The following is a 27723-nucleotide window of genomic DNA, read 5'->3' as shown; positions in this document are numbered from 1 at the left end:
AGATGGAGGCCGACCTCACGGGAAGGAATGAGAGGGTGTTTGTAACTCTTTGCCCTTTAAAAACCGCAAAGATTACTTCTGGAAGCCCTCATTTTACAGTAACAGGCCAATTTCATTTCGTCTGGATGGGACTGAGCCCTGGCAAGGAGGGACTCACATGGCGCAGTACTGATGTGCCCCAGTGGAGGGACTGAGCCCCCAGACTGGGCGCGGGATTTAGCATTACCCTGGATCAAACCTCCGAGCCTCGCATTCCTCACCTGTGAAAGGGGCTTGATTAGATTATGAGAATGAGGAAAAACAATGACACCCAGAGCATTTCCTGGTGTCACCTGTAACCTGGATGGATCAGGCAGTCCTCTCGGCAAAATGTGTCCCAGCCCCAACCCACACACCCACCAGTTTCCCGGGACCCCACAGAGTCACAGGGAGAGACTTTTTCTGATGGACCTTGCAGTTCGCCTCTGTGGGCCAGACACTGACGAACATTTATGGACCGCCTAAAAGTTGGCATTTGTTGAGTGTCTGACGTGTCAGGCTCTGTGTCCAGTGTTGGACCCGGATCAACCCTTTCCATCGCCCCAGAATAGCGCTTCCTTTCCCCTGAAGAACACGGTTATCCTCCTCCCCTCTTTTGCAGATGAGGAAACTGCAGCTTATAGAGAGGTTAAGAAAGTTCACCATGTGAATTTCAGACTCTTTCTGATGCGAGTGATAAAAAAAAACCACCCTGACTCAAACTGGTTTACTTTAAAAGGGGGAATTTACTGGCTTCAGAAACTAAAAATCCAGACAGGGCTTGATCTGGAGACTCAGATAACATGATAAAGATTGACTCTCTCTACTCTGCCTTCACCATTGGTGTCATTTGGACACTGTGAGTGCTGCATATCATTCCAAGTTCTAGTTCAGTAGAGAAGAGAGCCTTTTCTCAGAAACTGGGACTCGAGTTCCAGGATTTACTCTAATTATAGGATTAGGGGGTCACATGACCACACTGATAAAAGACATTGCCTGGGAAGGTTTGGTGCTGATGGGCAGGTCTGGTGGGCTGGTCACAGGCTCCTGGTCACAGGCTCCACACCTGCAGCCTCACTTGTACCAATGGGCTGATGGGAAGGGAGGAGGAATATTTCCCAAAAGGAGAAACAGGAGATGGGGAATGGGCACCATTAGCTAACTCCGCCTGTGACCATAAGTCACACAATGAGACCACCTGGAGCCTGGATTGAGCCCTGGCCGTCTGACTCCAGAACCGACGTTCTGAACTCCGCACCTTCTCTACCAGTGCCAGCCTTCTGCTGAGCACTTAGTAGAGAAAACAGATGTAGAAAGTGAGGTCCCTGCTCTAGGAGAGAGTCCACCCCTTCCTCCCTGGTCTCAGGTCGGCCCTCACCATATCTGGTGCCCTTCCTTACCTCCTGCCCTGGCTGCTGTTGTTCCTGGAGGATCCTGGGAGCCTTTCTGATAGCTGGGCCTGCGCTTTTACCTGCCACGCTACAGAAGGCCCCCCACATTTAGCTGGAGTTATGCACTGTCCTGGCGTCTAGTGCTTCCTGTTGCTCCAAGCAGAGGAGAGGTTCATTGGACACTGGGGCTATGTCTCCCTTTCCCTGTGTGTGGTCCTTCTCTGGGACCAGGAAGGATGTGTGCAGTGGGCAGCAACTGACTTTCAGGGCCCTGGGGAGCCCTTCCCTACCATCTATATACCTTCTTTACTTTTAAAATGCCATCATGAGATGGAATTTCACTCATTTAACCCCTACTAAGATTTAAATTCCCCTGGGAGAAGGCACACAGTAGACCTCATCATCCATTCACACAGTGCGAAATAGTTCACAAAAGCTTTCCTGAGGGCAGGCTTTGTTATCAAAGCTGCCATTTACTGAGTGCCCTCCAGGCTCATTCAGAAGCTTCCCATGCATCTCATTTAGTCCTCGCAACTCTGTCAGGTGGGCACTATTATTCTCCCTGCTTTACATGAAGAAAGCGGGGCTCAGGTTCTGCAAGCAGCGGAGCTGGGATATGACGGCACGAAGTCTGGTTCCAGAGCCTACACTATCACCCCACCAAAATAACCTCTAATTCACTTCCGTTTACAAATGTATTCAGTGTATTTATGTACGTCTTTTGGGCCTCCCTACCATTCAGCAAGGTGGCTAGTATAGTATGACCGTGCTCATTTTAGAGGAGAGTGTTGAGGAGGCTAAGGTCAGTCAGCTGGTGAGTGGCCCCAGGATTTAGACTCATCATTCTCATCCAAGGTTAGTTCTCCTGGACCCCACGCAGCACGAGGTGAGAGGAGCCTTGAGTCAGTTAGTTCACTGGTGTCCTGGGGACAGGAGTGTGGTGGGCGGGCACGGAAGCTAGGACCTCCCAGAATGAATGTGCTCCTCCCTCCCGCTTCTTTCTCTCCTTCCTTCCACTCATTCATTCAGCCACCTGATCACCTACTAAGGATGGTGGCTATGGGTAAGCAATGGCCAACCAAGTGTCCCTTGTGTCCTCACAGGGCTGACAGTCCAACAAACAAATAACAATAAATACTTGCAATTTCTTTTTGTGTGTGTAAATTTTTTAAATTTATTTAATTATTTTTCATGCAATTTCTTAAGTGTTTATGGTGAGCTAGGCGCTATGCTGAGCGCGGAACATACACCGTCTTCATAGCCCTCTTTTTCAGGGATGAGACTGGGCCTTAGGAAGGAGCTTTAGGGTCTACTATGTTCCTTCTCCCAGGGGAATTTAAATCTTAGTAGGGGTTAAATGAGTGAAATTCCATCTCATGATGGCATTTTAAAAGTAAAGAAGGTATATAGATGGTAGGGAAGGGCTCCCCAGGGCCCTGGAAGTCAGTTGCTGCCCACTGCACACATCCTTCCTGGTCCCAGAGAAGGACCACACACAGGGAAAGGGAGACATAGCCCCAGTGTCCAATGAACCTCTCCTCTGCTTGGAGCAACAGGAAGCACTAGACGCCAGGTCAGTGCATAACTCCAGCTAAATGTGGGGGGCCTTCTGTAGCGTGGCAGGTAAAAGCGCAGGCCCAGCTATCAGAAAGGCTCCCAGGATCCTCCAGGAACAACAGCAGCCAGGGCATTAACTCCTTTACTATGACTCCAATCCAATTCCAGAGTCCAAGCACCTCACCACTGGGCTGGATTGCCTCCCTTTTGGGGTACAGTGAGGAACCAGTTGGTGCTTACAGAGCGATACACACACACACACACACACACACACAGAATGCTGGCTCACCCAGCATCAGAAGCAGCCGTCTAGACAGTCTCCACCACCCTCCCCACCTCCAGGAGCCAGGCCTCATCCCACAGAGGAAGCTGAGTCGGGAAAGGTTGCCTCCTAAGGCAGGAGCAGACTGGCACACTTCGGACCTCCGGATGGAAACTCCCAGGGAAACTGAATTAGAGCGATCTAAGCAGAGGTCCTGGAAGGACAGCCCCACTGTTTTCCCTGGGTAGCCTTTCAGCAGGATTCCCTGTGCCTCCGTGTCCTCTTCTCTAGGTCCATCTGCTCATGAGACGCATCTGAAAAAATATACATCAGAAACTTTGTAGAACCAGCTAGATGCTTCAACCCCCTTGCTTTCTGATCTGGTTCTTTTCCAGGATCTTCACAGGGATGATGTTGTCCTCTTTGTTGCTGTGGCAACAAGGCTCAGAGAGGCTGACCCACAGCCATATACCGGAGTGTTAGAAATGCAATGAGAGCCCACCCAAGTCTTGAGTCTGCTGCCTCAGCAAGTATCCACTAAGCATTCTGATGGATGTCAGATTCTGAACTGTGCCCAGGAGGAACAGGGCTCCTCCCTCTAGGAGCACCGGTTCCAGTAGGGGAGGCAGACAAGAGAGGAAATGTTGGAGACATGGGCAGGATGAGGTGACAAGAGCTAGAGGAGTTTTGGCAGGGCAGAGGACAGAGGTCCGGTCCCGGCTGTCTCGGCCTTGGCACTTGGGAGGACCCAGAAGAACAAAGGTTTGGGCGCTGGGGAGTTGAAGTTGGGGAGACTGAGGAAGGCTCATGTGGGGTGCTGACTGGGAAAGGGAGTCAGAGCCGCCCCACCCTCAAAAATACCCGGACTGAGCCAACTCTTGGCCTCTCCCTGACACCTCTCAGGCTGTGCTTTGCCTGTCTGGAGTTTCCACCCCAACAGTTTCCTCGTCTTGGGTGTTTTCCAGCCCCACCTGCCTTCCTGGAGCCCAGTTCAACCATCATTCCCGCCAGGCATAAACCAGAGTCACTCTGAGTAACTCGAGGGACACAGGGTGACCTCACCTGCTCCAGATTCAGTTTGACTCGCACTCCCTGTTTCTGGACAGTATCTCTTGGCCTTTTTACGTCATGTTTTGGCACCCAGGGCCTTTGGGTGGCACACGTCCCCCCCAACTCCCAATAGTTAACCAGGTCTGTCATGCAAGGGAAGTGGGGGAGCCCTGAGGAGGACCCCTTTCCACCTGAGATTAACTCCCTCCATCTACCGCTCAACCTTGGAAATCTTCTTTTTGGTCATCTGAACGTTCTCCAGTCTACTTTTCTCTTCTTAACAGAAGAGAAAATTATCTAGGAAGAATCATTGAAATTATGCAATTATTCTATTGCAAATTTATCGTGTACTGTGAGCGGGGTGCTCTACAGACATAACAACATTTCATTATTGGTTTTCATTTTCAAGATGAGGAAACTGAAGCTCTGAGAGGGGACTTGTCTGAAGTCTAAGGTCAAACAGTAAGGAATTGGCTGCACTGGGACTGGAACCCAGGTGTCCTTGACCTCCAGAGTTGTTTAACCAGAGCCACACCCCTGACCCTTTCCAGCTGCCCACATGTAGGGAAGGGAAGAGGGAGATCATTCCACCCACCAAGCTTGAGCCTGCTCAGAACCAGCCTCATGCAGCCCAGGGATCCCCTACAGTAGCCTTGGAGGGCACAGCAGCTCTGCAAGAAGCTGCTCAGGGATCTGAGGGCCGTGGCTTTCTTGGTGAGAGGATGCCCGGAGCTACAGACCGCCCCCATGAGGCACGCCCCTTGTGAGCGTGTCAGGCTTGTGCTGCTCGGTGGGAGTCGTGGCTGGCCATCCCACAGCATTTTTGTGTGGGTCCAGGCCTGCCACTCAGTTTTTCCCACCTTTCCCTCCCACAGCTGGTTCCTAGTTTGCTCCAGGCCCCTCCCACTGGGCCTCCCCTCCCCCACACACTGCCTTCACAGCAGGTGAGCCCGCACAGCCTAGAGCAGTGAGGTCCAGTGCGGTGGCCACCGAGCGCTGGAAATGTAACCCATGCAGCTGAGGAACTGAATCTTAAATTTTATTTAATTTTAATCAATTTAAATTGAAGCTTTAAAATTGATCACGCTATTGGAAAATATTTAAATATGTGTGGAACAACTTGGGCATGTGAATCTACTTTTTCAACAGCAAATTTTATGAAATCTAGATACAGATAATTTTCTAAGGAAAATTTAGCAAGTGGTATAAGTGTAAACTAGGCATCAGATTTTGAACACTGAGTAAAATAAAATGTAAAACTATCTTAATATTTTATATGGATCACATGTTGAAATGATAATATTTAATATGTCAGATTAAATGAAATATGTCATTAAAATTAATTTTCCCTGTTTTTTAAAAAAGATTTTATTGTTTATTTTTAGAGAGAAGGAAAGGGAGGGAGAAAGAGGGAGAGAAACATCAGTGTGTGGTTGCCTCTCACACACCCCCAACTGGGAACTTAGCCTGTGACTCAGGCAGGTGCCCTGACTGGGAATCAAACCAGTGACCTTTGGGTTTTCAGGCTGGTGCTCAATCCACTGAGCCACACCAGCCAGGGCATGCTTTAAAAAAAATAATAAAAGAAACTTTACTTAGAAAGTTACAGAGGTAGTACTGGGTCGACCAAAAAGTTTGTTTAGTTTTTTGGTACATGGCTCTAGTAGTGATTAGTTGTCTTTAACTTCATTCAAAACAATTTTGTTAGATTGTATTGTGACAGCTGTCCTATCAGCGTGCATTAAAAACCCCATCAAAACTGATAAATTTTTGTGCAGCCACTTACTATTGAAGATGGAAGAAAATATTTTCGGCATATTATGCTTTATTTCAAGAAATGGTAAAAATGCAACTGAAGTGCAAAAAAAGATTTGTGCAGGGTATGGAGAAGGTGCTGTGACTGATCAAACATGTCAAAAGTGGTTTGTGAAGTTTCTTCTTACTATTGACACTTTGGCCAAATAATTCTTTGCTGTGGGGCTGTCTTATGCATTGGAAGATGTTTAGCAGCATTCCTGGTCTCTACCCACTAGAGGCCAATAGCAGGAGATAGCTGACATACTCAAAATATCCAAATCAATGAAGTTACTGGTGAAGATGAAAAAAAGTGTCTTTTATTTTATGGAAAAAAACCATACAGACTTTTTTGGCCAACCCAATAGAAGTGAGCCAGCTGGACTGTGTAGGCTCAGGAAACGAGTCATAGAAGCAAGAGAAGGGAGGGCCCTTGGAGTTGAGAGAGCTGAAAGGCGAAGGTAGCTGGCACCTGGGGGAAAGAAGAGGGGCAAAGGAAAGGTGTGGGCGTGCTTCCAGAGGGAGAGTGGGCCGCCCCTGATTTTTTTAAATGTAGCTACTAGAACATGTTTCAGTTACTTATTTGGCTCATATTATATTTCTACCAGATGATGCTATCCCAGAGGTTTAACGTGTGAGTTCAAATCCTGGCTCTGTGTGTTCTTGAAGAACTGAACCAACCTCTCTGGACCTCAGTTTTCTCACCTATTAGACAGGGGTAATAGTAGCACCTTCTCATAGAGGAATAAATGAGATATGCCCTGTTTGTGAAGCACTTACCACGGTGTCTGACATGTAAAAGTGCTCAAGGGGAAAAAAAAAAACATGATTGCCGGCTTCCTTTTATCATAACACTCCAAGTGCAGTTCAATTAAAGTCAATATTTATTGAGGGCCTGCTATGTACTGAGCTGTGGGGATTGGTTGGAGACAAGTCTAACTGCTGCCTCGGGTCTTGTGGAACTCCCTCCAGGCAGGAGGCAGCCAAGACCAGAAACAGGGTGTGTGCAGGTGGTGGTAAGTGCTGCAGGGAAAATGAAACGTGGATAATTGCTAGAGAGTAGCTCCAGGCTGCTTTAGCAGGAGTGGCCAGGGAAAGCTTCCCTGAGGAGCAGGGGACATTTGAGCTAAACCTGACCAGTGCGGAACAAACCAGGTGAGGCTCTGAGGGAGGGGTGTTCCCAGCAGAGGGAATAACTAATGCAGAGGCCAGAGTGCAAGCCCCTGCCTCAGCTGTTTGTATTGCAATCTGCTTCACCAAACTTTCCACTTCTTGCATACAACTCTCTCCCGGCCATTACATTGTCCCTGTGTCCCTGTGTGCTTTGTAAAGCTGGTCCACACTGCCCCCTTCTCATCTGTCCTACCTGCTTCGCTTGGCCTTCGGCCTTCACAGACCTCCTCCTCCACTGGCCCTCCAGCTGGAGTCTCCTGTTCTAGCCTGTTTCCCCTGAGGGCTCCTGTCCCTGCTGGTCTCCCTCTGGCTTTCTTCCAGGCAGAGGACTTTGTTTTATACCAGCCTGGTTCCCTCCTACCCCCCTTCATTTTCCTGGGGGCATTGTGCCTTCCCAACATACTTGCCCCCTGTCCTAGGGCAGGAACCAGAACCAGAACCAAAACCAGTTCTCACACTCTTCCCAGCACAGAGCGGAGTGCCATTCAATAGCTCCTATGGATTGCCACATCCCTTTTCAGAGAGGCATGTCTGCCCAGGCAGAGTGGAAAATCCCTGGCTGAAGGAAGGGCCATGGAAATTTCTTGTTCACGTTCCTTTTCCAGACTTGGACTGGCCCCAGAAAGCAGTCAAGCATTTTGCCCAGTGACCTGCGAGCAGCTCTGATCTTCCTCCTCCACTCCCTCCGGGGGCTGGAACCAGGGAGCCGTGATGGGTGGGTGGGGCTGGGGAAAGCCACCGTGGGCAGCAGATGACCTCTGAGATCTACCTCAAAGAATCCCTCTTGATGTCCTCTAGCCCCCCCCCCCAGTTAAAAAATGGAGGAACACCAGTCAGTGGCAAAATCATACTAGACGGCATGTCTCCCCGCTCCCAGTCCAACCTCCTTTCATTGCTCCACGGGCCTGTTTCCTCATCTGTAAAATGGGAATAATAATAATAGCTCCTGGGGAGGGATGGGTGGGTGGGCTGGGATGGGAGTAAAAGACAGAAAACTGTACTTGAACAACAATTAAAATAAAATTAAAAAAATAATAGCTCCTACTTCATAGGATTAGTGATTTGCTGAGTTAAAGATGTGAAGAAGTCTATAAATATGAGCTCTGTATCCTTTCCAGTCCTTCAATTGCCCTTCCTCGTAGCCCCGTGGTGAAGTGTGCTGTTCGCATTCTACGAGTGGCTGACTTCCAAGGGGTGTGGGTTGGGGGCATGGTGGGGGGCGTGAGTGAGGGCTCGAAGTCATCACCAGAGACAGGCCACCCCTGTCTTGTCTATGGACTGGCCTGTATTTGTCCTTTTGGTTTATAAAAATGTACACAGATGCAATTACGGTGAATAAAATACAAATTAATTTAATACTGTTCTGGAGTTACAGGTTTGTCATATTTTAGCCCAACCAGTGGTAGCTAATGGAGGTACAGAATGGGTTGGGGGCCTCTGGAACAAGGTCCCTAGTCTTCAGCCCTTCTCCCCTGGGGGGCCTAGGCCCCTCTCCTGTCCTCAGAGGTGTGCCAGCCTAGATCAGCTCTACCACTCTCCTCAGCCCTCAGGCCACCCACCCTCAGATGGTCTCCAGTCTCCTCCTCCCACAGGACAGGGAATCTGAGTGCCTTGGGGGAAGCCCAGGTGAGAAAAAGGAGAGCTGTCCTCACATCTCTGGGGCTGCAGTTTCATCCTTCCTCCTCTTGGAACCTGACCTTGCTCTGTCTGACTGACATCCCTCTCTCCTCCAACTTCCTAGAAGGCACAGAAGACTGCAGATCCTGCCCTCCACCACGTACCCCTTTATAGTGCTGGGTGCAGTGGGACTTGACTGCGGAGGGGAGGGAATTTGAGTTTGGATGGGCTGTGGGGTAGCATAAAAGCGCTTGGAATTTGTGCACTGTTGGTGGAAATGTAAATAGTGCAGCTGCTGTGGAAAACAGTTACGGTGGTTCCTCAAAAAGTTAGAAAGAGCCCTGGCTGGTGTAGCTCAGTGGATTGAGTACGGGCTTACGAACCAAAGCATCACCAGTTTGATTCCCAGTCAGGGCACATGCCTGGGTTGCAGGCCATGTCCCCAGTATGCAGTGTGCTAGAGGAAGCCTTACATTGATGTTTCACTCCCTCTCTTTCTCCCTCTCTTCCCCATCTCTCTAAAATAAATAAATAAAATCTTTAAAAAAAGTTAGAAAGAGAATTATTATATGATCCAGCAATTCCACTCCTGGGAATATACCCAAAAGAGGTGAGAGCAAGTCTGAAAGTGTCACTGGTCCACTGGTGTTTATAGCAGTATTGTTCCCGGTAGCCAAAAGGTGGAAGCAACTCAAGTGTTTGTTGATGGATGAATGGACAAACAAGATGTCATATATACATGCAGTGGACTATTACCCAGCCTTAAAAAGGAAGGAAATTCTGACCATGGATGAGCTTTGAAGACATTGTACTAAGCAAAGTAAGGCAGGCATAATAAGGCAAATATTGTCTCGTTATGTTTCTGTGTCTGTCCGGTACCTAGAGTAGTGAAGCTCATAGAGTCTCAAAGTAAAACGGTGGTTGTGGGCTGGCGTGGGGGATAAGGGGGGGATGGGGAGGGGCTGTCTAATGAGTATAAAGTTTCAGTTTTGTGAGATGAAAAGTTCTAGAGAAAGGCCGCACGAAAGTCAGAGTATATTTAACACTTAAAATGGTTAGGATGATACACTGTATGTTGTATACTTTACCACAATTTAAAAAAATACTAAAAAATGCTTGGAAGCGGCCCTAACGGGCCTCCCCAGGAGATGGCAGATTTCAGACGTCATGGTCCTTTCTATTCTTCCTTCTTCCACGCATGTTCATTAGCACTTATAAGAAAGATAATTAGCCCTGGCTGGGGTAGCTCAGTGGATTGAGCGCGGGCCTGTGAACCACATGATTGCGGTTTGATTCCCAGTCAGGGCACATGCCTGGGTTGCAGGCCAGTTCCCAACTAGGGGACTCATGAGAGGCAACCGTACATTAATATTTCTCTCCTTCTCTCCTTCCCTTCCCCTCTAAGGATAAAATAAATAAAACCTTGAGAAAAAAAAAGAAAGATAATTAACAGTCAATTTTACTGGGCCCAGACCAGGAGTCCATGAGTCTTCAGGACCTCTGTATACCTGCCAGTTTTCTCCTCTATGTTCTTTTCGGCCTGTTTCCACCGCCCCATGAGCTGCTTTTTCCTCCGGCAATGAATCTTGGCCTTCTCCTTCCTCTTCTCCTCCTGAGTGTCCATGACTGCCTGGAACTTCCCGCCAACCTCGTGAGCCGGGTGCCCTGGGGTGGCAAACTTCCATGTAGGCTTCAGACGCACAACCTTCAAGGCCCCCGGAACCACCATTTGCTTTTTCTTGTCATAACGTGGGAGGGTCCCATCAAACACCTTCAGGTGGTCCAAGGCATCCTGACTTGCTTGGACTTGGTGGGTAGCGTGTCTTCCCGCACACTCCGCCAAAAGATGCTGCTGGGGGCTCGGAGTGGTAAGGACCCCGGAGGACCCCAGAGGATCTTGGAGGACCTTGGAGGACCACAGACTGCGTTGGTGTTCATCCGCTTTAGGAGGAAGGCCAGGTACTTCAACTTACTTCTGTAGAAAGTGCCACAAATGGCCCTGACTGGTGCTGCTCAGTGGCTTGAATGTCATCCAGCAAATGGGAAAGGTCAGCAAGGTTATCAGTTGGATTCCTAATCAGAGCACGTGCCTGGGTTGCAGGCCAGGTCCTCGGGGCAAGAAGCAGCCAATTAAGGTCTCTCTCCCTCTATTTCCCCCTCCCTCCCCGTCTCTCTAAAAAATATTTTTAAAATATTGCCAGAAATGTTGGTGCCTGCTCAGCACACAACCACCACCTCCCTACCCAACAGTACTTGCTTGGCCCAGGAGATGACCGCCGCCATCCAGCTCCAGGACCTTGACCTAACCTGCCCCTCTGTCCTCTTCCCATGAGCCACGTCAGTCCGGGCAATACAACTGTTTTTAAATTTTATAAAGTCCAACTTGTTGAGGGTCTCTTTCATCACTTGTACTTTGGGTATCATGTCTAAGAAATCATCGCCTAATCCAAGATCGAGCAGATTTACTCCCATATTTTCTTCTAAGAGTTTTATAGTTTAGTCCTTCCCTTGAAGTCTCTGATCCACTTTCAGGTCATTGTTGTGTATATGCACCTTTTGAAAAAACGTATGTATTGAGATCTAATTTACATTCAATAAAATTTACCAATTGTAAGTATACAGTTTAATTAGTTTTATTTTACATACTTTTAGTCATTCTATATTGTTGGATAATTTTTGCTGGGAAGTTAGGGATAGGGAAAATTGAGTGTGTGCCCATTTTCTCTCCTTGTCCTCCACAATTTTGCTTATAAATGTGAGAGGGGGGAGATAGAAAGAGTAAGAGAAAGAGAGAGAATCCTCTTCTTAAGGGTTCCCACCTACTTAGCCTTTCTCTTGCAGCCCCATGGACCCGTTTAATTATATGCAGGTTGAATGAATGAATGAATGAATGCAGTCATCAAGTGACAGTCCATCAGTGTCTGCTTTCAGAGCCATCAGTACCAGGTGGCCCCAGATGTTGCCATGCAGCTGCCCATGGTGCTATGGGGATGGAGACATCTCATCTGGGCCCCTGCATGGACATGTCTGGGTTTAATGGCTTGTTTTCTAATTTGTGATTCCTTCATAAAGAGACCCCTTTCAGGATAATTACAGAGCCCTATAATAATCTATTAATTGAGCTGGTTTCTGCTCCTCATGTTTCCTCAGCCTTCTGCTGGGTTTCCCCAGCAGCACGTGGCCACCTTGGCTGGCAAAAGCAGGATGAGGCTGACTAGGACACCCTGAGCGAGGCAGCCAGGAGAACTCAGGAGGTTGACCAGAAGGCCCAGGAAGTAGGAGGCCTCACTTCCCATCTTAGACCTGTAGCCCTGTCCACAGAGCCACTTGGGGCCTTTGCATTTCCTTCTGAACCATGAGGTAAAATTGAAGGAAACGTTTACAAGGTGCTTAATATATGCTAGACTTAGAAGACTACAGGTTATGGTGACTGTGGAGGGTGAGGTGGCCCTGGCACCACCGACACCATGGGCTGTGAGTTTGGGAAGCTGTCAAGGGTGTGGCATGTGATCAGCGGCAGCTTGTCGCCCACCCTTCGAGCAGCAGGCCTTCCAGCACCGCTCCGCCAGGGGCATCCCCCAGTGCTGCGCCACATTCAGGTGACTGTCCTTAGCGCCGCGCCACCATTTGTCTTGTTTTATCTTGTCTACACATGGGGGACCCAGGAGTTCAAGAGATCCAAGAGGAAGAATCCAGCTGTCTATGAAAATGACGAGTGAGCAAGTCGTCTGGAGGATGGTTCCCTGTCTCTGAAAGACCCCTCTCTGGGAGAGCAATCCACACTGTAGTGTCTTGAAGATACAATAAACTTCTTGCAGGCTTCAAGAAAAAAAAAAAGAAGATGGCAAACAACTACAGCCTAGAAGTGAAGCTGTCTGGGTGTGTTACTACAATGATGATTTCCACAAGAAATTACTACAGTTATACGTTGAGGTGACCGCTGTTAAGATGGTGGCCTCGGAAAAGATGTTAGAGGAAAGCAGGACCAGAGGGGAAGGAAGTCAAAGGCGGTCCCTATTGCACAGGGTGCTTGCTCTGCAGCCAGCTCTGCCACAGCTTACCCCCCGGTTTCCTCACTGTTATCCCCATTTTACAGATAAGGAAATTGAAAGTGACTTGCTCAAGGTCATTGTCTTAGAAATGTCTGAGCCCGGATTCAGACCCAGATTCCACGCTGTATCGTGGCCTTAGCCACATGGACACTACCTGTGTTCCAGGGTCTCAGCATTCACTATACCTCTACGCCAGGCAGCAGGCATAATAAAACCACACAGTGTTCCTACCCTGCCCTCCTTTCTCCTTAGCCTGAGAGTCTAAGCTGGTGGGGCAATCTTGTGTCATCTGAACCAAGGGAGAGGGGGTGTCCCACAGAACTGGATGGATACTAAAAACGTGCGCATGATGAGATCAGAAAACTGCCCAGTTATCAACACTGCAATCATGAAGGGTGAGGCTGGGTGAGGCAGAGGGAGTCATAAAAGGGGACGGCAAGACAGGCAAGAAGGCTTTGCAGGCAACACAGGGCCCACAGTCCTGGAGGAAGGCAGTGGAGTGAGCAGAGTCTGGGGCCAGAGCAGGGGGCAGGCCACATCGACCTGTACCAAAAGAAGCAGAGTAGTAGGGAGTATCTCGGATAGAGTGAGGAAGGCCCAATCCCAAAGGTCTTGAGAGGCAGAGGGTAGAGCGTGACAACAGGGAACTGTTGCAGGTTTTAGAGTAGTATCCTGCCTGAGGAGGTGGAAATAGAAATACAAAGGGAGGTAATCCTATACAGAGGGTGGTAATCAGTACAAGTTTCGTAGGCCTGATAGAACAATTTCTGATAGCGTTTTCTCAAGTTGGACTTCAGTCTTAGCAAAAAGGAGCCTGCCCCATCTTCTCTCTACGAGTCTGGGGAGAGAAAGACTCGTAGAGAGAAAGACTCTACGAGTCTTAGAGAGAAAGCTTCTCTCTAAGCTTTCTGCTGCATCTTAGGAGGTCTATGAGCTCCCACCTAGGAGTTCTTCTGTCCTGCTTGTGGCAATTTCCAAGCCCTGTGAGGATGAAAAAAAGCCCATCTAGCTTCAGGAAGGAATATCTCAGCTGAGCTTTCTTGGAAACCAAGCTTTCCTCCAGCCTTCATCTAACTGTGTGTGCTCTCTGCCCCATTGTCCTGGAGACAGGTTAACATCCAGTGTGCCACCCAGTTTCTATATACCAACAAGACTCTGTTCTGGGGTGATACACAGTTATTTTCCTTGCTTCTCTTCTGGGGCCAGAGAAGCACAGCCATGAGCATTGGCATCAATCTCTTCAGTTCATGGGAAAGGAAACCACAGACACCACCCAAATGTTGAGACTGCTTCACTCCCGATCCCACCCCAAGGGGCTCTGTGGACAGGTCAGTCATGGCCACAAGCAGATGACCATGCAAGGGCATGGGCCTCTCTCTGCTTACTAACCTGTAAGTGTAAAGCATGACAAACCCCTGAGGGACCTGCATTTCACATGGCGGCTGTTAGAACATGCTCAGGAAATGAGCACGAGGGTTCTCCTGAAATTGCTCTGGGTACCTTCTCATTTCCTGTCACCATTTCCAAATCTAGTTCTAACCCAAGTTCATTCATTTTGGGGAACAAGTCACTCAGTTCTACCAGAGATGTGGCTCTTCTAAACCATCCCAAAGTTGGGGGCCCTGTGTCAGAATCCCTGATGAAAATGCAGATTCCTGGGCCTCTTCTCCAGACACACTGTGTCAGAATCTCCACCAGTACCTGGGGATCTTTGTTTAACTGGGGGCCCAGGAGGTTGACTACACACTCAAGAGGAAGAACCGCTCTTTCACAGTTGGGCAAACAAGGCCTATCTGGGACCAGGAAGAGAAACAAGGGAGATAACAACTCTCCAAAGGCCAGTGTGGGAGGACTGCCTGACAGTCACAGGGAGTGAGAAGTGGAAAAGCCCTTGGCCTTCATCTGGCCCAGCCCCAAATTCACTGATAAGGAAATTGGGGCCCAGAGAGTGCAGTGAATCCAGGCCACCCACCCGTACATGAAGATGGGTCTGTAATCCCCTTGTTCTTGACACCCTCACGGCTCCCTCCTTCTTCACCTCCAGGTGTGTGTTTGTGCATTCTGTACCTGCCTGGGACACATCTCCCAGCCACAGATCACGTCCCTTTCTGAGCCCTAGCCCTACTTTCCTTGTCTAGTAAGAGGCGTGAAGGAAATAGTCTTTTCAAAATCCATTTATTGATGTTCCTGCCCTCTAGTCTTTTTATAACCAAAAATAAAATTAGTAATTTTCATGACTGCAGCACAAATAGAACTGTCTTTTTTTCCTCAGAAAGAAAAAAACGTCTCTTGCATGCAGTCCTTTCAGTACCTGTGAGGACCTTGGGCTTAGAGTGCCCTTGTACCTGGGCTTCCTAACACAGGGTACAACCAGGTGAGCTCTGCCTACTGAGACTCTGGCTCTGTGGGAGGTCTGACTCACTCCTCACCTTCCAGCGCTTTCTCCTGGTAGCCTCAGCTAGCAAAGCCAGGGACCCATGGTTCTTGGCACAGATGGCACACGATCCACATACCTCTATTACCAGGCTGGCAGGCAGCCCCGGAAAAGGACAGAAACACAGGGGTGAACCTGCATCTGATGAAATCCACCTTCTAACAGCACCCATCCACTCCCTTTTATTTGTTAGCAGTAATAAGAGCCTCAACCAACTTTTAACAAACACTTTTTTATTAGAAAAGTAAAAAATATTGCATAGGTCTTAATACTTGAACATCAAGTGTATTAATGAACAGCGAGTATCTTCGTGTAAACAGTTCTAGATGGAAGACCCAGATGGCACTCCTCTTGGGAGGGGTTCCAGCCCCCACCCCAGTCAGCCCCACCCCTCACAGATAAACTCTCCAGTACACAGTGGGGGATGGGCTGCACACAGAGCTCAGGTGTACTTTTTCTTCAAGTGTCAAAGATCCCCCAAGTGATCCCAACACCCACCCCTTCCTACTCTTACATTCATGCGTCTGTAAGATAGCTGCCTAGAACAAGTCAGTAGTGAAGCTCCAATCAAAAAAGGAAAAAACAAGATGCAAAAACAATGAATAAACACATTTGGCCCCTTCAGACCATGAGATACAGAAAACACCTCCACAACCTCCCCTCCCACCAGGGCCAGCTACCACGAGCACACATCGCCTGCAGATGCCAGTGCAGCCCAGCTGCTCTCCTGGCTGTCACACCACTGTTGTCTTAACTGTCAGTAACAATAAAAGTAAGGTACATGCTACATACACATCCAGCCAGAAGCCTGGTTGGCCCCTAAACCTTTGTTTCATGCTACAGTACTGAGGGGCAAGTGTGTGCCCCCAATAAGAAGCCACCTACAAACACCTCAGTGATCTTCCCAGGAAACACTTTCTACCCCCCTCAACCTTCCTCCCCTGAAGTGGCTGTTGTCAGTTCTCTAAGGACAGGCATCAGTTTCTCTGCTCCTGCCTGCCAATGTCCACCCCGAAAGTTCAGCTGTCTGCCGTGAGGGAAGTGTCAGTCCCCCAAGGCCCAAGTTCAACACTCTTCAATTAGCAGCTGTTCGGAGCTATACAGCTTCTTCTTGATGACTCGGAAGCCGGTGCTCAGCGTCAGGGACTGGCTGAAGCCAGGGACGAAGGGAGAGTTGGCGGAGCTAAACAACCCCTGGATCTTGGGCCAGAGGCGTGAGTCCAGGCGCAGAACGAGGGTCAGCTGGAAGGTGGGCACCAGGCTAAGGTCCAGGGCCAGCTGGCCTACGCTGTGGCAGCTCTTGCCCTGTTCTACACAGACATCCAGCAGCGCCCCCCGCAGGCCGCACGGCTCGCTGTAGGCCAGGCGCAGTAGTTCTTTGCCCACCTGGCTCACCAGCTGGCTGGGCATCAGCAGGCGCGCAGGGCGCCGAGAGCCCAGTCGTGCCTGGGCCAGGCTCTCCTGCAGCAGCTGCATCAGGTTGGCACACAGGTGCTCGTCCTCAGGGTCACTGAGCAGCTCGAAGTCGGGCAGGGACACCCCATCCAGATATGCCGAGTCTGGAAGGGAGAGCACACCGGGAATGGTGTCAAAAGCAAATCGCAAAGGGGGAGATGCTATTTCACTAAGAAACCAGCACTCCTTCCCACTGTGCTTCACACTCCAACCACCTTCCTCCACTCTCCCATCCCTCCGCAATCTACATTCTGATGGGATAGGAAGTCAAGGTGGGTTTGACTCCTTCCAACACGGCCCTCCTTCCACCTCCCCGACCCGGTCCCGTCGGCCCCCGCCCATGACTTACCATCCTCCGGCCCGAAGCCACTGTTGCTGCTGTCCAGAGACTCGCAGTCCGAGCTCTCCAGGCTCGCGCAGCGGCCGAGCCCCTCTTCTCGGGCCGCCGACCCCCAGGCTGAACGTGGCGGCTGATCTGGGGTGGGAGTTCGGGACAGCGACGATGACGAAGAGGAGGCGGACGACGAGAAGCGATCCCAAAGGCTAGGCATGGTGAAAACCGGCACCAGGACGTCTGCAGATGAGCTCAGGGTGAGGGAGCGCAGAAGACGCTGTAAGACAAGAGGGGCACAAACCTGGCGTCAGTGTGAGGGCTGGACCAGACTGAGAATGCTAGGACCCTTACGGCTGAGGCCTCCCCACGAAAGGATCAGTACATTGAGAAGGGACACTCACCAGGTAGCGCGGTCAGCGAGAACTGCTTGGACTAGTGCCGCTTGAATGGGTGCGCGAACTCCTGCCAAGCTCCGAGCTCAGCCCAGACTTGTCCCTTCCAACCACCCTAACCTCCCCCTCGGCCTGCCGCGGTCCCTAGCACCAGAGCCGAGAGACCTATAAGGACTGGTGCAGATAAGCCACGCCCCGTTAGCGCTGCAGCCCAATCCAGACTCGGGAGTGTGGCCCGCCTCGGCCAATAGGCTCCAGGCGCACGTTCGCAACGTTCTCTCCTGCCCAGTGACAGCGATCTGGCCCCGCCCCCGCTGAACTCCAGCACTCCCCTCTCCGAACCCCGAGCTGTGGCCACACCCCCTTTCTAGAAGGGCTCTGCTGCGGCTGCAGCTGCCAAGGTCCCCGAGGGCGCTCGCGGCAGGGGAGGATCAAGGAAAGACTTGTTTATTATAGGGTCGTGTTGCTGGGGGAGGGGGTAGCTCATCACCCAGCTCGGGGAGAGGCAGGGGACCTTGAAGGGGCGGCGACGAGGAAAACGGTTGCCCAGAGAGTCTGGGAACCTGCGAGCTAAGGGTACAAGTCGGGGCACGGGTGGATGCCCGTGGGACGGCGGCGCAGGGAGCTGATTTTAACCTGGCCTGCCATCGCGCACGTACCCACGCTAATCCTGCCTTGGGAAGGATCCGGGGATGGGGATTGGGTTCAAAGACTGGGCAGCTCCGGACACGAAGCTTCCCCGTCCTCGCAACCCACTTGTCCACCTGACCGCACGCCTGTTACTCTACAGCCCCATGGTATGGGTTAATGACGGGGTCCTTGTCCCCCATATGCGCCTGGCCCCCAAACTGTCCGTTCCCGCCTCACAATTGCTCCCAAGGAGAGAGTTTAGTGAGGGTGGTTAAAGCAGTGTCGATGGGCTGAGGTTCATAGCGTTTGGTTCTGGGCTGAGAACTGGGACCCATATCACATGGACACACGAACCCACCCGCTGCACCGACAGAAGTCCGCGGTGCAGAAATGACTCCCTGGCCCTCGGCGGCCAGGAGCGCCCCGGGCGTCCGTCGGGTCCTAGCGCCCTTTTTTCAAAGAGCTTTGTGTAAAAGACCTGAAGAGTTGCACCAGGACCAGGGTTCCAAATCTCCACAATACCCCGAGAGTGCACTGGCCAAGCCACGTTTCATCATTCAGGCGGGGCCACAGGAAATCTGGCCTGACTGCGGTGCTTGAAAACAGATAGTCATTGCTGAGGGTGGGAATAGCTTTGGACAATCTAGACCTTTATTTGTTTAAAGGTTTATCAATCTGAGATAAGGAGATCCTGATTAAAGAGGAAACCAAACTTACATCAGACGCTCCCTCCCTCGGGTGGCCAGGAGCCTAACCAGATAGGACAGGTGAGCCTTGCCTCCTGGCAGGATTGCACGTGACTGCTGACTCTGGCTGAAGAGGTCGCGCCACTGCTGTCTCCACCCTCATCCTCATTTTAAAACAAAAAAAGGCTGACCCGCGCCGTCCATCTGTGCAAATCAAGACTTAGAACTGGAAAGGATTAGAATTCAAACCCTGTACCACACCCTTATTTTCCAGATGGGAAACCACCTCTGGAGACACATTTATGGATTAAAAAATAAATTAGGAGACTCATACCAGGAGATATCTTAAATACTACAGCATAATAGAATAGTCAATTTCTTAGTCTCTGGGGCTTGCAAGCCTTGAACTGTGGTTCTTTCTCTCCTACCCTACACTGCTCTCACTTGCAGGTTCCTGAACTAGGAACCTTAAAGACACCAGATCAGGGTAGTTATGTGAAGTGCTTGGAGGGCTGGGGATAGATGACATCCTCTTGAGATCACCCCGTACCAAAATGTGAAGAAGACAGTTGGAGGTTACCTGTATTCGTGTGTCTTTCTGTTGCCTGGGAGAGAAGATCAGGGAATTAATCCTCACCAGGCCGACTGGGCTGGGGACACTTGAGACAGCAGAAGATAGACTTAGGGTATTTTTTTCTGTCGCTGGCAGGAAAAAAAACCCCACAAAACTGGAACGCTAAGAAAACTTGAGATTTTTTTAAAAAGTGGATCTTTATAAGCAAAAGAATCCAGAGCTAGTTTGGTAAGGTAAGTTTACTAGGAGTCATTTGTTCATTTAATACACTTTTGGAAGCAGTGTGCTAAGCTTTTATTCACTGTCTCCTGTTGTTAATAAAAAAGCTTTTCCCAGACTCGAAGGACTGTTTTAATGGGCACTAAATAATTTTGTTTCTTTTCCAAAGAAATCCAATAATGTTGTCTCATTGTTTTAAAAAAGTGATGAAAAAAGGAGAGGCAGTCTTCACCCTGGAGCATTTTCCCAGAGTATCAGGGAGTGAGGTACAGGGCAAAAAACCACCTGCATGGAAGCCTGGCTGAGGATCAGTGGGGGAAGGGAAGAAAGCTCTACATGGCTCCCCATTGACACTCTTCACCCTTGTGAAGGAAAGGGCAAAGCCGCCTGCCATTGTCTGCCAAGAGAACCATTGGACCTAGAAGGAGAATTTCCTAATTGTGAGCCCCTCTGAGGAGCCAGGGTGAAGGGTCTTGATTTGAAGGGCAGGATATCTTCCACCTGGATGGAGACGAAAAATCTTTGTTACTACCTTACACCCATTTCCCTGCATTGAAGCCGATGGAATATGGGGGAAACCCAAAAATGTGGTACTCCTGAAAGGAGACATCTCCATCCTCTGGCTTCTGAGCCAGGCCTCTTCAGAGCCTTTGAAAATCCTAGAAACCCTGCACTTGGTGTGCTTCTCTCCCCCTCCTACTCCCTTTGGGCCGGCTGCAGGTCAGGTTTGCCTTGGAGAGCCAGATCAGGCAGCCTTTCCTGCAGGAAGCCTTACTCTGTGTCCCCACTCCAAACCTCCATCCCTTAGGTGCCCCTCCTTAGGTCATCCTTACACCTTGTGCGTTTCATCTTCCCACTGGACTATGAGCTTGCTGAGGGTGGCAGTCTACTCTTCTTATCTTCCAGTGGTTAGCACATAGTAGAGGCTCAGTGAATATTCCTTGGGTGAATAAATGAGTGAATGGGTGAATGGATGGCTAGATTAAGATGGTGGATATTCCCAGAACTGCAGACCTACACCCGGACTCCCATCATCTAGGTGGGCCTTTGGGGTGGCCCTTCAGAAGACCTCGATGCTACTACGTTTCTATCTTCTTTCTGACAAGGGTGGTCAAGAGACTTGGATGTATCTGAACATTTCCCTTTCTCCTCAGCTCAGGTCTGGGAGTAGGGCTTCTAAGGCAACCTAGTTCTTCCAGTTGGAATATTGCCAGCAAATGCAGGAAGCTGGGGAGAGAAGTGAGATTGTACAGATGGCTAGCTTATTGTGGAGAATCTTTTAAATTAGTTAGTACTTTACCTTCAATTCCCTCAAAATACTTAAATTTTTTAATTGAGTTGATATTTACATATAAAGCTAACCATATAAGAGTAAACAATTCAGTGGCATTTAGTGTTTTCACAATGTTGTGCCACCGCCACTTCTATCTAATTATGAAACGTCATTATCATTCCAAAGGAGACCCCGAAACCCATCAAGCAGTCACTCTCCTCAAAATACTTTTTGAGTTTATATTCCCTGTTGTAGGGCATAAGACTGCCCCTTTGCATGACTACAGAGGGCACCATTCCCATCAGAGTCTGTGCATTTACATGTGTCTTCTGGGAAGCTGTGCTCCAGGGAGTATTGTCACAGACACAATGTGCAACAAAAATCTACACCAAGACAACCTTGCTGGGGAGACTGGGCTAGTGTCACATCCAGGCCGACTCAGCCCATGGAGGTGGAAACCAGGCTCCGTGTCCCAGTCTCTGTGGCCAGAGCCCTGACCATGCAGATATTGTCTCTTCTGGGCTCCATTCCCGTGGGACCCGCTGCAGCCTGCAATTTAAAGTCAATGAGCACTCACGCCTGGCCACCTGCCCCTCCCTGTTCAGGCAGTTTCTGTCCTGCGCTCAGGTTCCCAGGGCCTCACTCAGTCGGGCTAGTTGCCTCAGTCGGGTTTGGGAAGTTAAACCAGATCTTGGGGTGAAGGTGTGATTCTGAGAACCCCAGAATTCAGAATGGGAACCCCTGAAGGCCAGCCAGCTTGGCTGCACTCCTCTGGACCACAGCCCTTTGTAAACTTCTCAGCAAGGGAGTGGAAATGGCAAAAGGAGCCACTGGGTCAGGGATCAGGGTTGAGGACTGGGAGGTGGAGTGGTGGTAGGAGGTGGGACAGTGAAGTCAGCAAAAGTGTTCCTAGGACTTCTGTGGGTTTTTCACTCAAAAAAACAACAAACAACTTAGTCAAGATTATAAGTGCACCTGGTTTACCTGGAGGGCTGTGAAAGCTGTTGACACCACAGGCTTCACAGGATTTTCACTGTGCTATTCGAGGGAGAATTAAAAGCTCAGTGGGGAGTCTTTTAACAAATGAAGTGAAATACTAACAATACATTGTATTGTGCAGCCTTCCAAAGAAGCTTTTTAAAAATGTGTTTATTTATGTATTTATTTGTTTTTAGAAAGGGGAAGGGAGAGGGAGAGAAACATCAATGTGTGGTTGCCTCTCCTGTGCCCCCTACTGGGGACCTGGCCTGCAACCCAGGCATATGCCCTAGATGGGGAATCAAAATAGTGACACTCTGGTTTGCAAGCTGGCACTGGGTACTTTGAGCCACAGCAGCCAGGGCTCAAAGAAGCTTTTAAAATGTATTATCTACTTATACCCTGAGGAATGAATACAGTGCCATTCTACAGATGAGGAAATTGAGGCTCAGAGTGATCCTTCATTAACCAATGATTTCAAACCTGACTGATAATTGGAAATGCCCAGGAACTTGTAAACCATCGATTTCCATATTCCTAACCCTCATTCTGATTTGGTAGGTCTGGATGGGGCTCTTTTGTACGAAAGCTCTCTCAGGGGTCCTAATGCTCTTCTTTAGTTGGGATATCTGCTGACCCCCCAGGAAGATAGGTGCCGGAAGGAACACTGGGTTGGCTCCCCACCCTATCAAAGAGCCCCACTGTGGGTGGGGGATGGCTTAGGGGCTGATGAGATGGCATGCAGCTGTGGTGACAACTCAGCCCACGGGTGATAATGTGGAGCTCACAGCTAGTCTCCTGCTGGGCCTCTAGGTTTCACAGTGAGACAGGATAGTACAAAATTAGGAAAATTTTCTGACAAGTGGAATCAGGGAAACTGAGACAAGATAATTAAACAAGGCTGAGCAATTAACAGTCTGCTAACAAATCGCGAGATCTTATCTTCTACAACCAAGGATGTGTAGGAGCAGGTGGTTTATACCTCTTCCCCTCAATCAGAGAGTGAGTAGCTTACATCACCTTGATGGAGAGAGACTCAGTTAATGCCATTAGTGCCACCCAAACCCAAGAACAGAGGAAGTCAGGGGAATAACAAACAAACAAACAAAAAAGCCTGCCCTGAATTGTGTGGTTCAGTGGATAAAAGTAAAGTAGTGAAGTTGACAGAGAATGATCCCAAACTCTATGTGCTCATTTTGATGCATCAGCATATTAAAGGACACACTTGGAAAGCTATTGAGTATTCTGTTGGGACCCTCCCCGGAGACCTCCACTAAAATTCCTGCCTTTAGAAAACAGATGAAATCCCTCAAGAAAGTGGTCCCTGATAGTGGACTGCCCTACCCATTGGGTGCAGAGAGACCCTCATTCCTGGGAAATGGGGCATGGTCAGAAAGGGGGCTACCCCCTCACCTGTCATGCAATGCACGCTGGCGGGGAACCTGGCGCTAATCACTCATAAATGGCCTGCTTGTGGGTCGGGCTCCCTCACTGCGATATATTGAAACTCAGCCTTTGACACAAGGGTTTGTAAATTTAAAAAATCTTAAACAACCCTCAAGGTGTAAGACCCAGTGTGTGTTCTCTCTCAAGCATGCCTGGCCCCCACTTTCCTCAGGCGTGTCCTTTTTGCTTTTTCCTAACCTCTAATAGTGCCTACAAGACTTGCAAACAGGGGCAGCGGCAGCTCGGCCCAGGCTAACTCCCTGAACCTGTCTCTAAGGACTCTCTTTTTGTTTCTGTAACTTTTCCCCTGAGTCCACATAGTCCAGCATGGCTCATGGCTCCCTTCTGTTACGAGACTTCCTTTTCTGAGTGCAGGCGGCCCAGTCTAGGCTCACTCTTCTATCTTAAGCCCTTCTTTTGTTTCACTGTCTCCAGCCAGCTTCCCATGGTCCCTCTTTCATCCTGGCTTCTGAACTCTTTGGGGGAAAGGAAACAAAAGTGGAGGGAAGGCAAGGCAACATCCCTCTTCAGTTAGCACCTGAAGCCTAAGCAAAATGGCTCCAAGACAAGCCCAGGCCCCATGAGGGTCACGAGTCAGCTGATTTGAGTTCAGGCTATTTGGCCACTAAGAATGAATGGGGTTCTGGGCTCTGGCCTGAAAAAGCCTGTAGGAAACTTAACACACCTTTGAAGTTCAGTATTTTTATTACAGATACTGCAACTTTGCATTCTACTTTTACATTTTGTTCATGTCCATTTTAGTGGCAAACTTTAAAATTACTCACTAGTTAAATTACTTAGTTTAACTTGAGTAAAAAGTTGTTTGACTGAAGTTAAATTTTTACTTTAAAAATTTAAATCTTTTTAATAATAGTTTTTTAAAAAGATACACTGCAATTATCCCGTGGCTTCATGTAGTGTTGGAATTTTCAGACCCCAGTTTTGAAAACCCAAAACTAGAGGATCTCAGAGGCTTCTTCAACCTCCATAAGGCTCATAATGAAGGAAAGAAAATTCATGAGTTTCATGGAGCTACTTTCCTAAAAATCCCAGGCCAGGCTTGTAAGGGGGCGGGCCATCTGGAGGAGGCCTGACAGAGAAAGCAGAAACAGATATTCCAGTTACAGCCCTTTCAGTGTTCTTGCCTTTTGAGGGTTTCCAAATTGTCATATATCAAAGGCAAAGGCAGGGTCAGGGTGGGCTTTGCTCCTCAAGCTGGAGGTAGAGAGGGGAGGGGGATGACAAGGATGGTCAGGAGGTGCTACAGTGGGGGCAGCCTAAATCCAGGCCTCCTTGCCTGCCAGGACAGCAAAATGAGATCTCTCTTTTTTTTTTTTTCTTTCAGAGCAGAGCAGAGAGTCCAGGAGGGCTGTCCAGCCTGTGGAGACCCCAGGGAGCTGAGGTAGAGTCCTCAGCAGAGAGAGGAGTCAGCCCTCTCACTTGACAGGATTCTTCAGTTAATGGAATGAACCTAAAAATCTTTGAATATTAGCGCTGTGGGTTCTGGGAGAGCTCTGGTCCCTGCCCCCTACCTCTCCACTTTATGGACAGGAAACTGGCTGGAGGGTGGGAGCTTTAGGAGGTGCCTGTGATCTCTCACTCTCCTGGCAGTTAGGTCTCACTCAGCACCGCCCCCCCCCCCCCCGCCGGAACTTTCTTTTCCCAGGTGTGCACCCATTTCTTGACCCTCTGCCAAGTCTCTAGACTCTCTCAGAAGTTTGTATGTGTGTCTTTTCATCTCCAGTGCCCTTAGTAGCCAAAGGCTTGGGAAACTCAGGCTTATGCAAAAGGCAGCCACCCAGGGTCTATGTCCTGTGCCCTTTTCTGGATGGAATTCCTCGGCTGCCTGGTAACGGAAGCTGCCAGTTCCACTTGGAAACTCTGCCACCTCTCCCAAAGATCTTTGACCTTTCTAGAGCTCTCAATGGTTTTAAAAACACTTCCATATCCTTTAGTATTTTTTTGTAACAATCTTTAGTTTTTGTTTTCTTTAGTATTTTCATAGCTCTGTCAATAAAAATAACAAGTAACATTTGTGTAACACAGACAGGCCAGGCCTTATCAATGTCATTTCACAGGTAAAAATATTGAGGCCCCGAAAGGTGCAGTGACTTGTCTAAGGTTCCACAACCAGCCAGCAGGCTGGAGGAGCCATGCTCTGGCTCTAGACTCATTTCCTCACTTCCAAGCCAGAGACCCTCTTCTCTGTGAGCCTGTGTGGGGACCGAATGGCTAGGAAGGAGGCAGTAGTGTTGGGGAGTGAACATCTGGAGTTGTCGAAACAACAACGACAACAACACACCTTTCTCTCCCGGGTTGGCTCTTGTTTTTCCTGATTAGTTTCTTCCTTTCCCTGCCCATCAAAGAGGGCCCAGCAGTGTCACTCATTGGCAAGGCGGACTGCTACCCAAGAGGTTTCCCTTCAGCTGGACATCCACAGGCCCAAAAGGGGCACTGATTCTGTCACCACATCCCCACTTCCAGGTACCTTTAGTGAGCTCTGGTCTCCTCTAGAAAGGCTCATTTGAAAAGTCCTGCGCCCAAAGGACCTCTCCGCTTCCCCAAGTGTCCAGTTTGAAACCCACAAAGGGCAGACTTTGGCATAGGAATCGAGGAGACCCTGCTCAATCATTCTGTGCTTAAAAAACAAATACAGAGAGAAACACAGAAACTCAAGATTTCTGGATTCTGCTATGGGAAGAGGGGCACACACAAAAAGAGCTGAACCGACTTCCGCGAAGTCTGTAGTACGGCCCGCCTGGATGGGGGAAGGAAAGAATCCGGGCTCCCTCCGCCTTTCCAGCCCCCGCCCCTGCTGCGGTGCGGCCGTAGGGTAGCCTGGCCCCTGAGGTGACAGATGCCGAGCAGTTAACTTGGGGGGTCTTTCTCTGAGGACCCCTATGGGGCTTGAGGGGAAGGAAAGAGGAGACGTGACTTTTACAACGTACATCTGGGGTTTGGGAAGAGGATGGAGGGGAGCGGGACGGGAGAGGGGCGGGCCTTCCAGGCCCCGCCCACCCCTGAGCGGAAGGAGACTCCTCCCACCGCCCGCGAAGAAGGCTCTCTGCGCAGAGGTGCTGAGCTCAGCGTTTTGGTCGCGAAGCTGCTGAGTGGGGGCAGGGCGAAGGGGCCAGCGCCTTTCTAGTGAGGGTAGAAGAAGGGGGAGAAGGTGGAGGGAGGGAGAGGCCGAGGAAACCCTCACAACCCTGAGGCTGTAACTCTCTTGAGACCGGGTTTGCCAACAAAGCGGCCTCTGTTGGGGCTGGGCAGGCCTCTGGGTACACGAAAAACGTTACGAGGGTGGGCGTAGGAGTGCCTGTGAGTCACCACCCTAAACCCCGACTTAGTCTCAAGAGCCCACGTCAGAGGGGCCAAGACTTTGTGTCCTCTGACCCCAGGATTTGTTTGGTGGAGGGAGTGCTGGGAGTAGTGCCTGTCCCGGTAGGGCTGCTTGCCAGAACTGCCCAGGCCACCTCCAGCTACTGCAGGAAGGGACTTTTATTTAAGGCAACCTTGAAAAAAAACGGGGAAGATCAGCTTGGGAGGAGATGGAAGAAAACTCTTTGTACCCAACTGACACAAATGGTTACCCAGTCCAAATCGGTGGGTGGCTATTTTTGAGTTGACCTACATACCTATTTGCCTCTTTATCTTTTTATTATCACACATGCTTATTATGGGAGCTTTTCTTCAGCACTTGGTGCAGCTGCTGCATTTGCTGAGGGCTGCACAACGAGGCGTGTTGCCTCACTCTCCCAGGAAGTTTTAAGAGTCTCTGGTCCTGGAAGGGAGGACATCAATAGGCCAGCAGAAGCTTCACCAAGCTCCTTCCCCAAAGATCAGGATCCTAACCCTGATGCACCCACTCCAGAGTTGGTGAGCCCTGGAGGCGACATTCAGATTTGACAACAATGCCACTGGTTTTGCTGAAGCTGACCTGAAACCCCCTCAGCCTCTGGGCTTCCTTGCTTGACCAAGTTGACTTTATGTTCTTGCCACCCCATACTGTGGCAGGCCTTCTTTTACAGATGGAGAAAGTGAGGCAGCAGGGAGTTACGGACAGAACTGGTTTGGGATGTGCTGCTCTGGTGGTGGAGACAACTGTTTTCCTTTTTTAAAAGGACTTTATTTACCTTTTTAGAGAGAGGGGGAGGGCGGGAGGGAGAAAGAAAGGGAGAGAGACATCAGTGTGCAAGACATACATAGTTGCCTCTCACTGGGCCCACAGCCCAGGCCTGTGCCCTGACTGGGAATTGAACCGGCAAGTTTTCGGTTCACAGACCAGTGCTCAATCCACTGAACCACACCAGCCATATTGAAAACTGTTTCCTTAAGTAGAAACAAGGAGAGTCTGGAAATTTCTCTTTATTGTACCTGGTGCGGCCTTA

General features: G+C 49.6%; 2 protein-coding genes and 1 pseudogene across 2 annotated transcripts; 1 reads left to right on the top strand and 2 right to left on the bottom strand.

Moving 5' to 3' along the window:
* Positions 1-10321: 10321 nt before the first annotated feature.
* On the bottom strand, positions 10322-10882 carry LOC118993432 (60S ribosomal protein L13a-like; annotated as a pseudogene).
* A 1414-nt stretch (positions 10883-12296) lies between these two features.
* LOC118993424 (cytochrome b-c1 complex subunit 8-like) lies at positions 12297-12581 on the top strand. Its single transcript, XM_037055797.1, has one exon. The coding sequence runs from the start codon at positions 12330-12332 to the stop codon at positions 12579-12581; it is 252 nt and encodes an 83-aa protein (XP_036911692.1). The 5' UTR covers positions 12297-12329.
* A 3032-nt stretch (positions 12582-15613) lies between these two features.
* DDIT4 (DNA damage inducible transcript 4) lies at positions 15614-17690 on the bottom strand. Its single transcript, XM_037055848.1, has 3 exons — positions 17539-17690; positions 17153-17414; positions 15614-16907 (listed from the first exon to the last, which is right to left on the bottom strand). The coding sequence occupies exons 2-3, from the start codon at positions 17352-17354 to the stop codon at positions 16414-16416; spliced, it is 696 nt and encodes a 231-aa protein (XP_036911743.1). The 5' UTR covers positions 17355-17414; positions 17539-17690; the 3' UTR covers positions 15614-16413.
* Positions 17691-27723: the final 10033 nt, after the last annotated feature.

Source organism: Sturnira hondurensis, unplaced genomic scaffold, assembly GCF_014824575.4.
Source record: "Sturnira hondurensis isolate 20B ecotype Veracruz unplaced genomic scaffold, ASM1482457v3 Scaffold0008761, whole genome shotgun sequence".
In the NCBI taxonomy this organism is placed as follows: domain Eukaryota; kingdom Metazoa; phylum Chordata; class Mammalia; order Chiroptera; family Phyllostomidae; genus Sturnira; species Sturnira hondurensis.
The sequence above is the reverse complement of the archived record's forward strand: the minus strand, read 5'-3'. Positions and strand labels throughout refer to the sequence as shown.

What these genes read in the sequence shown, in the direction of transcription:
- LOC118993424 (XM_037055797.1), top strand. Translation starts at nt 12,330, where the DNA reads ATGGGCTGTGAGTTTGGGAAGCTGTCAAGGGTGTGGCATGTGATCAGC.
- DDIT4 (XM_037055848.1), bottom strand. Translation starts at nt 17,354, where the DNA reads ATGCCTAGCCTTTGGGATCGCTTCTCGTCGTCCGCCTCCTCTTCGTCA. An exon ending in TGGCTTCGGGCCGGAGGATG is followed by an intron (nt 16,908 to 17,152) that starts GTAAGTCATGGG and finishes TCTCCCTTCCAG; the next exon opens with ACTCGGCATATCTGGATGGG.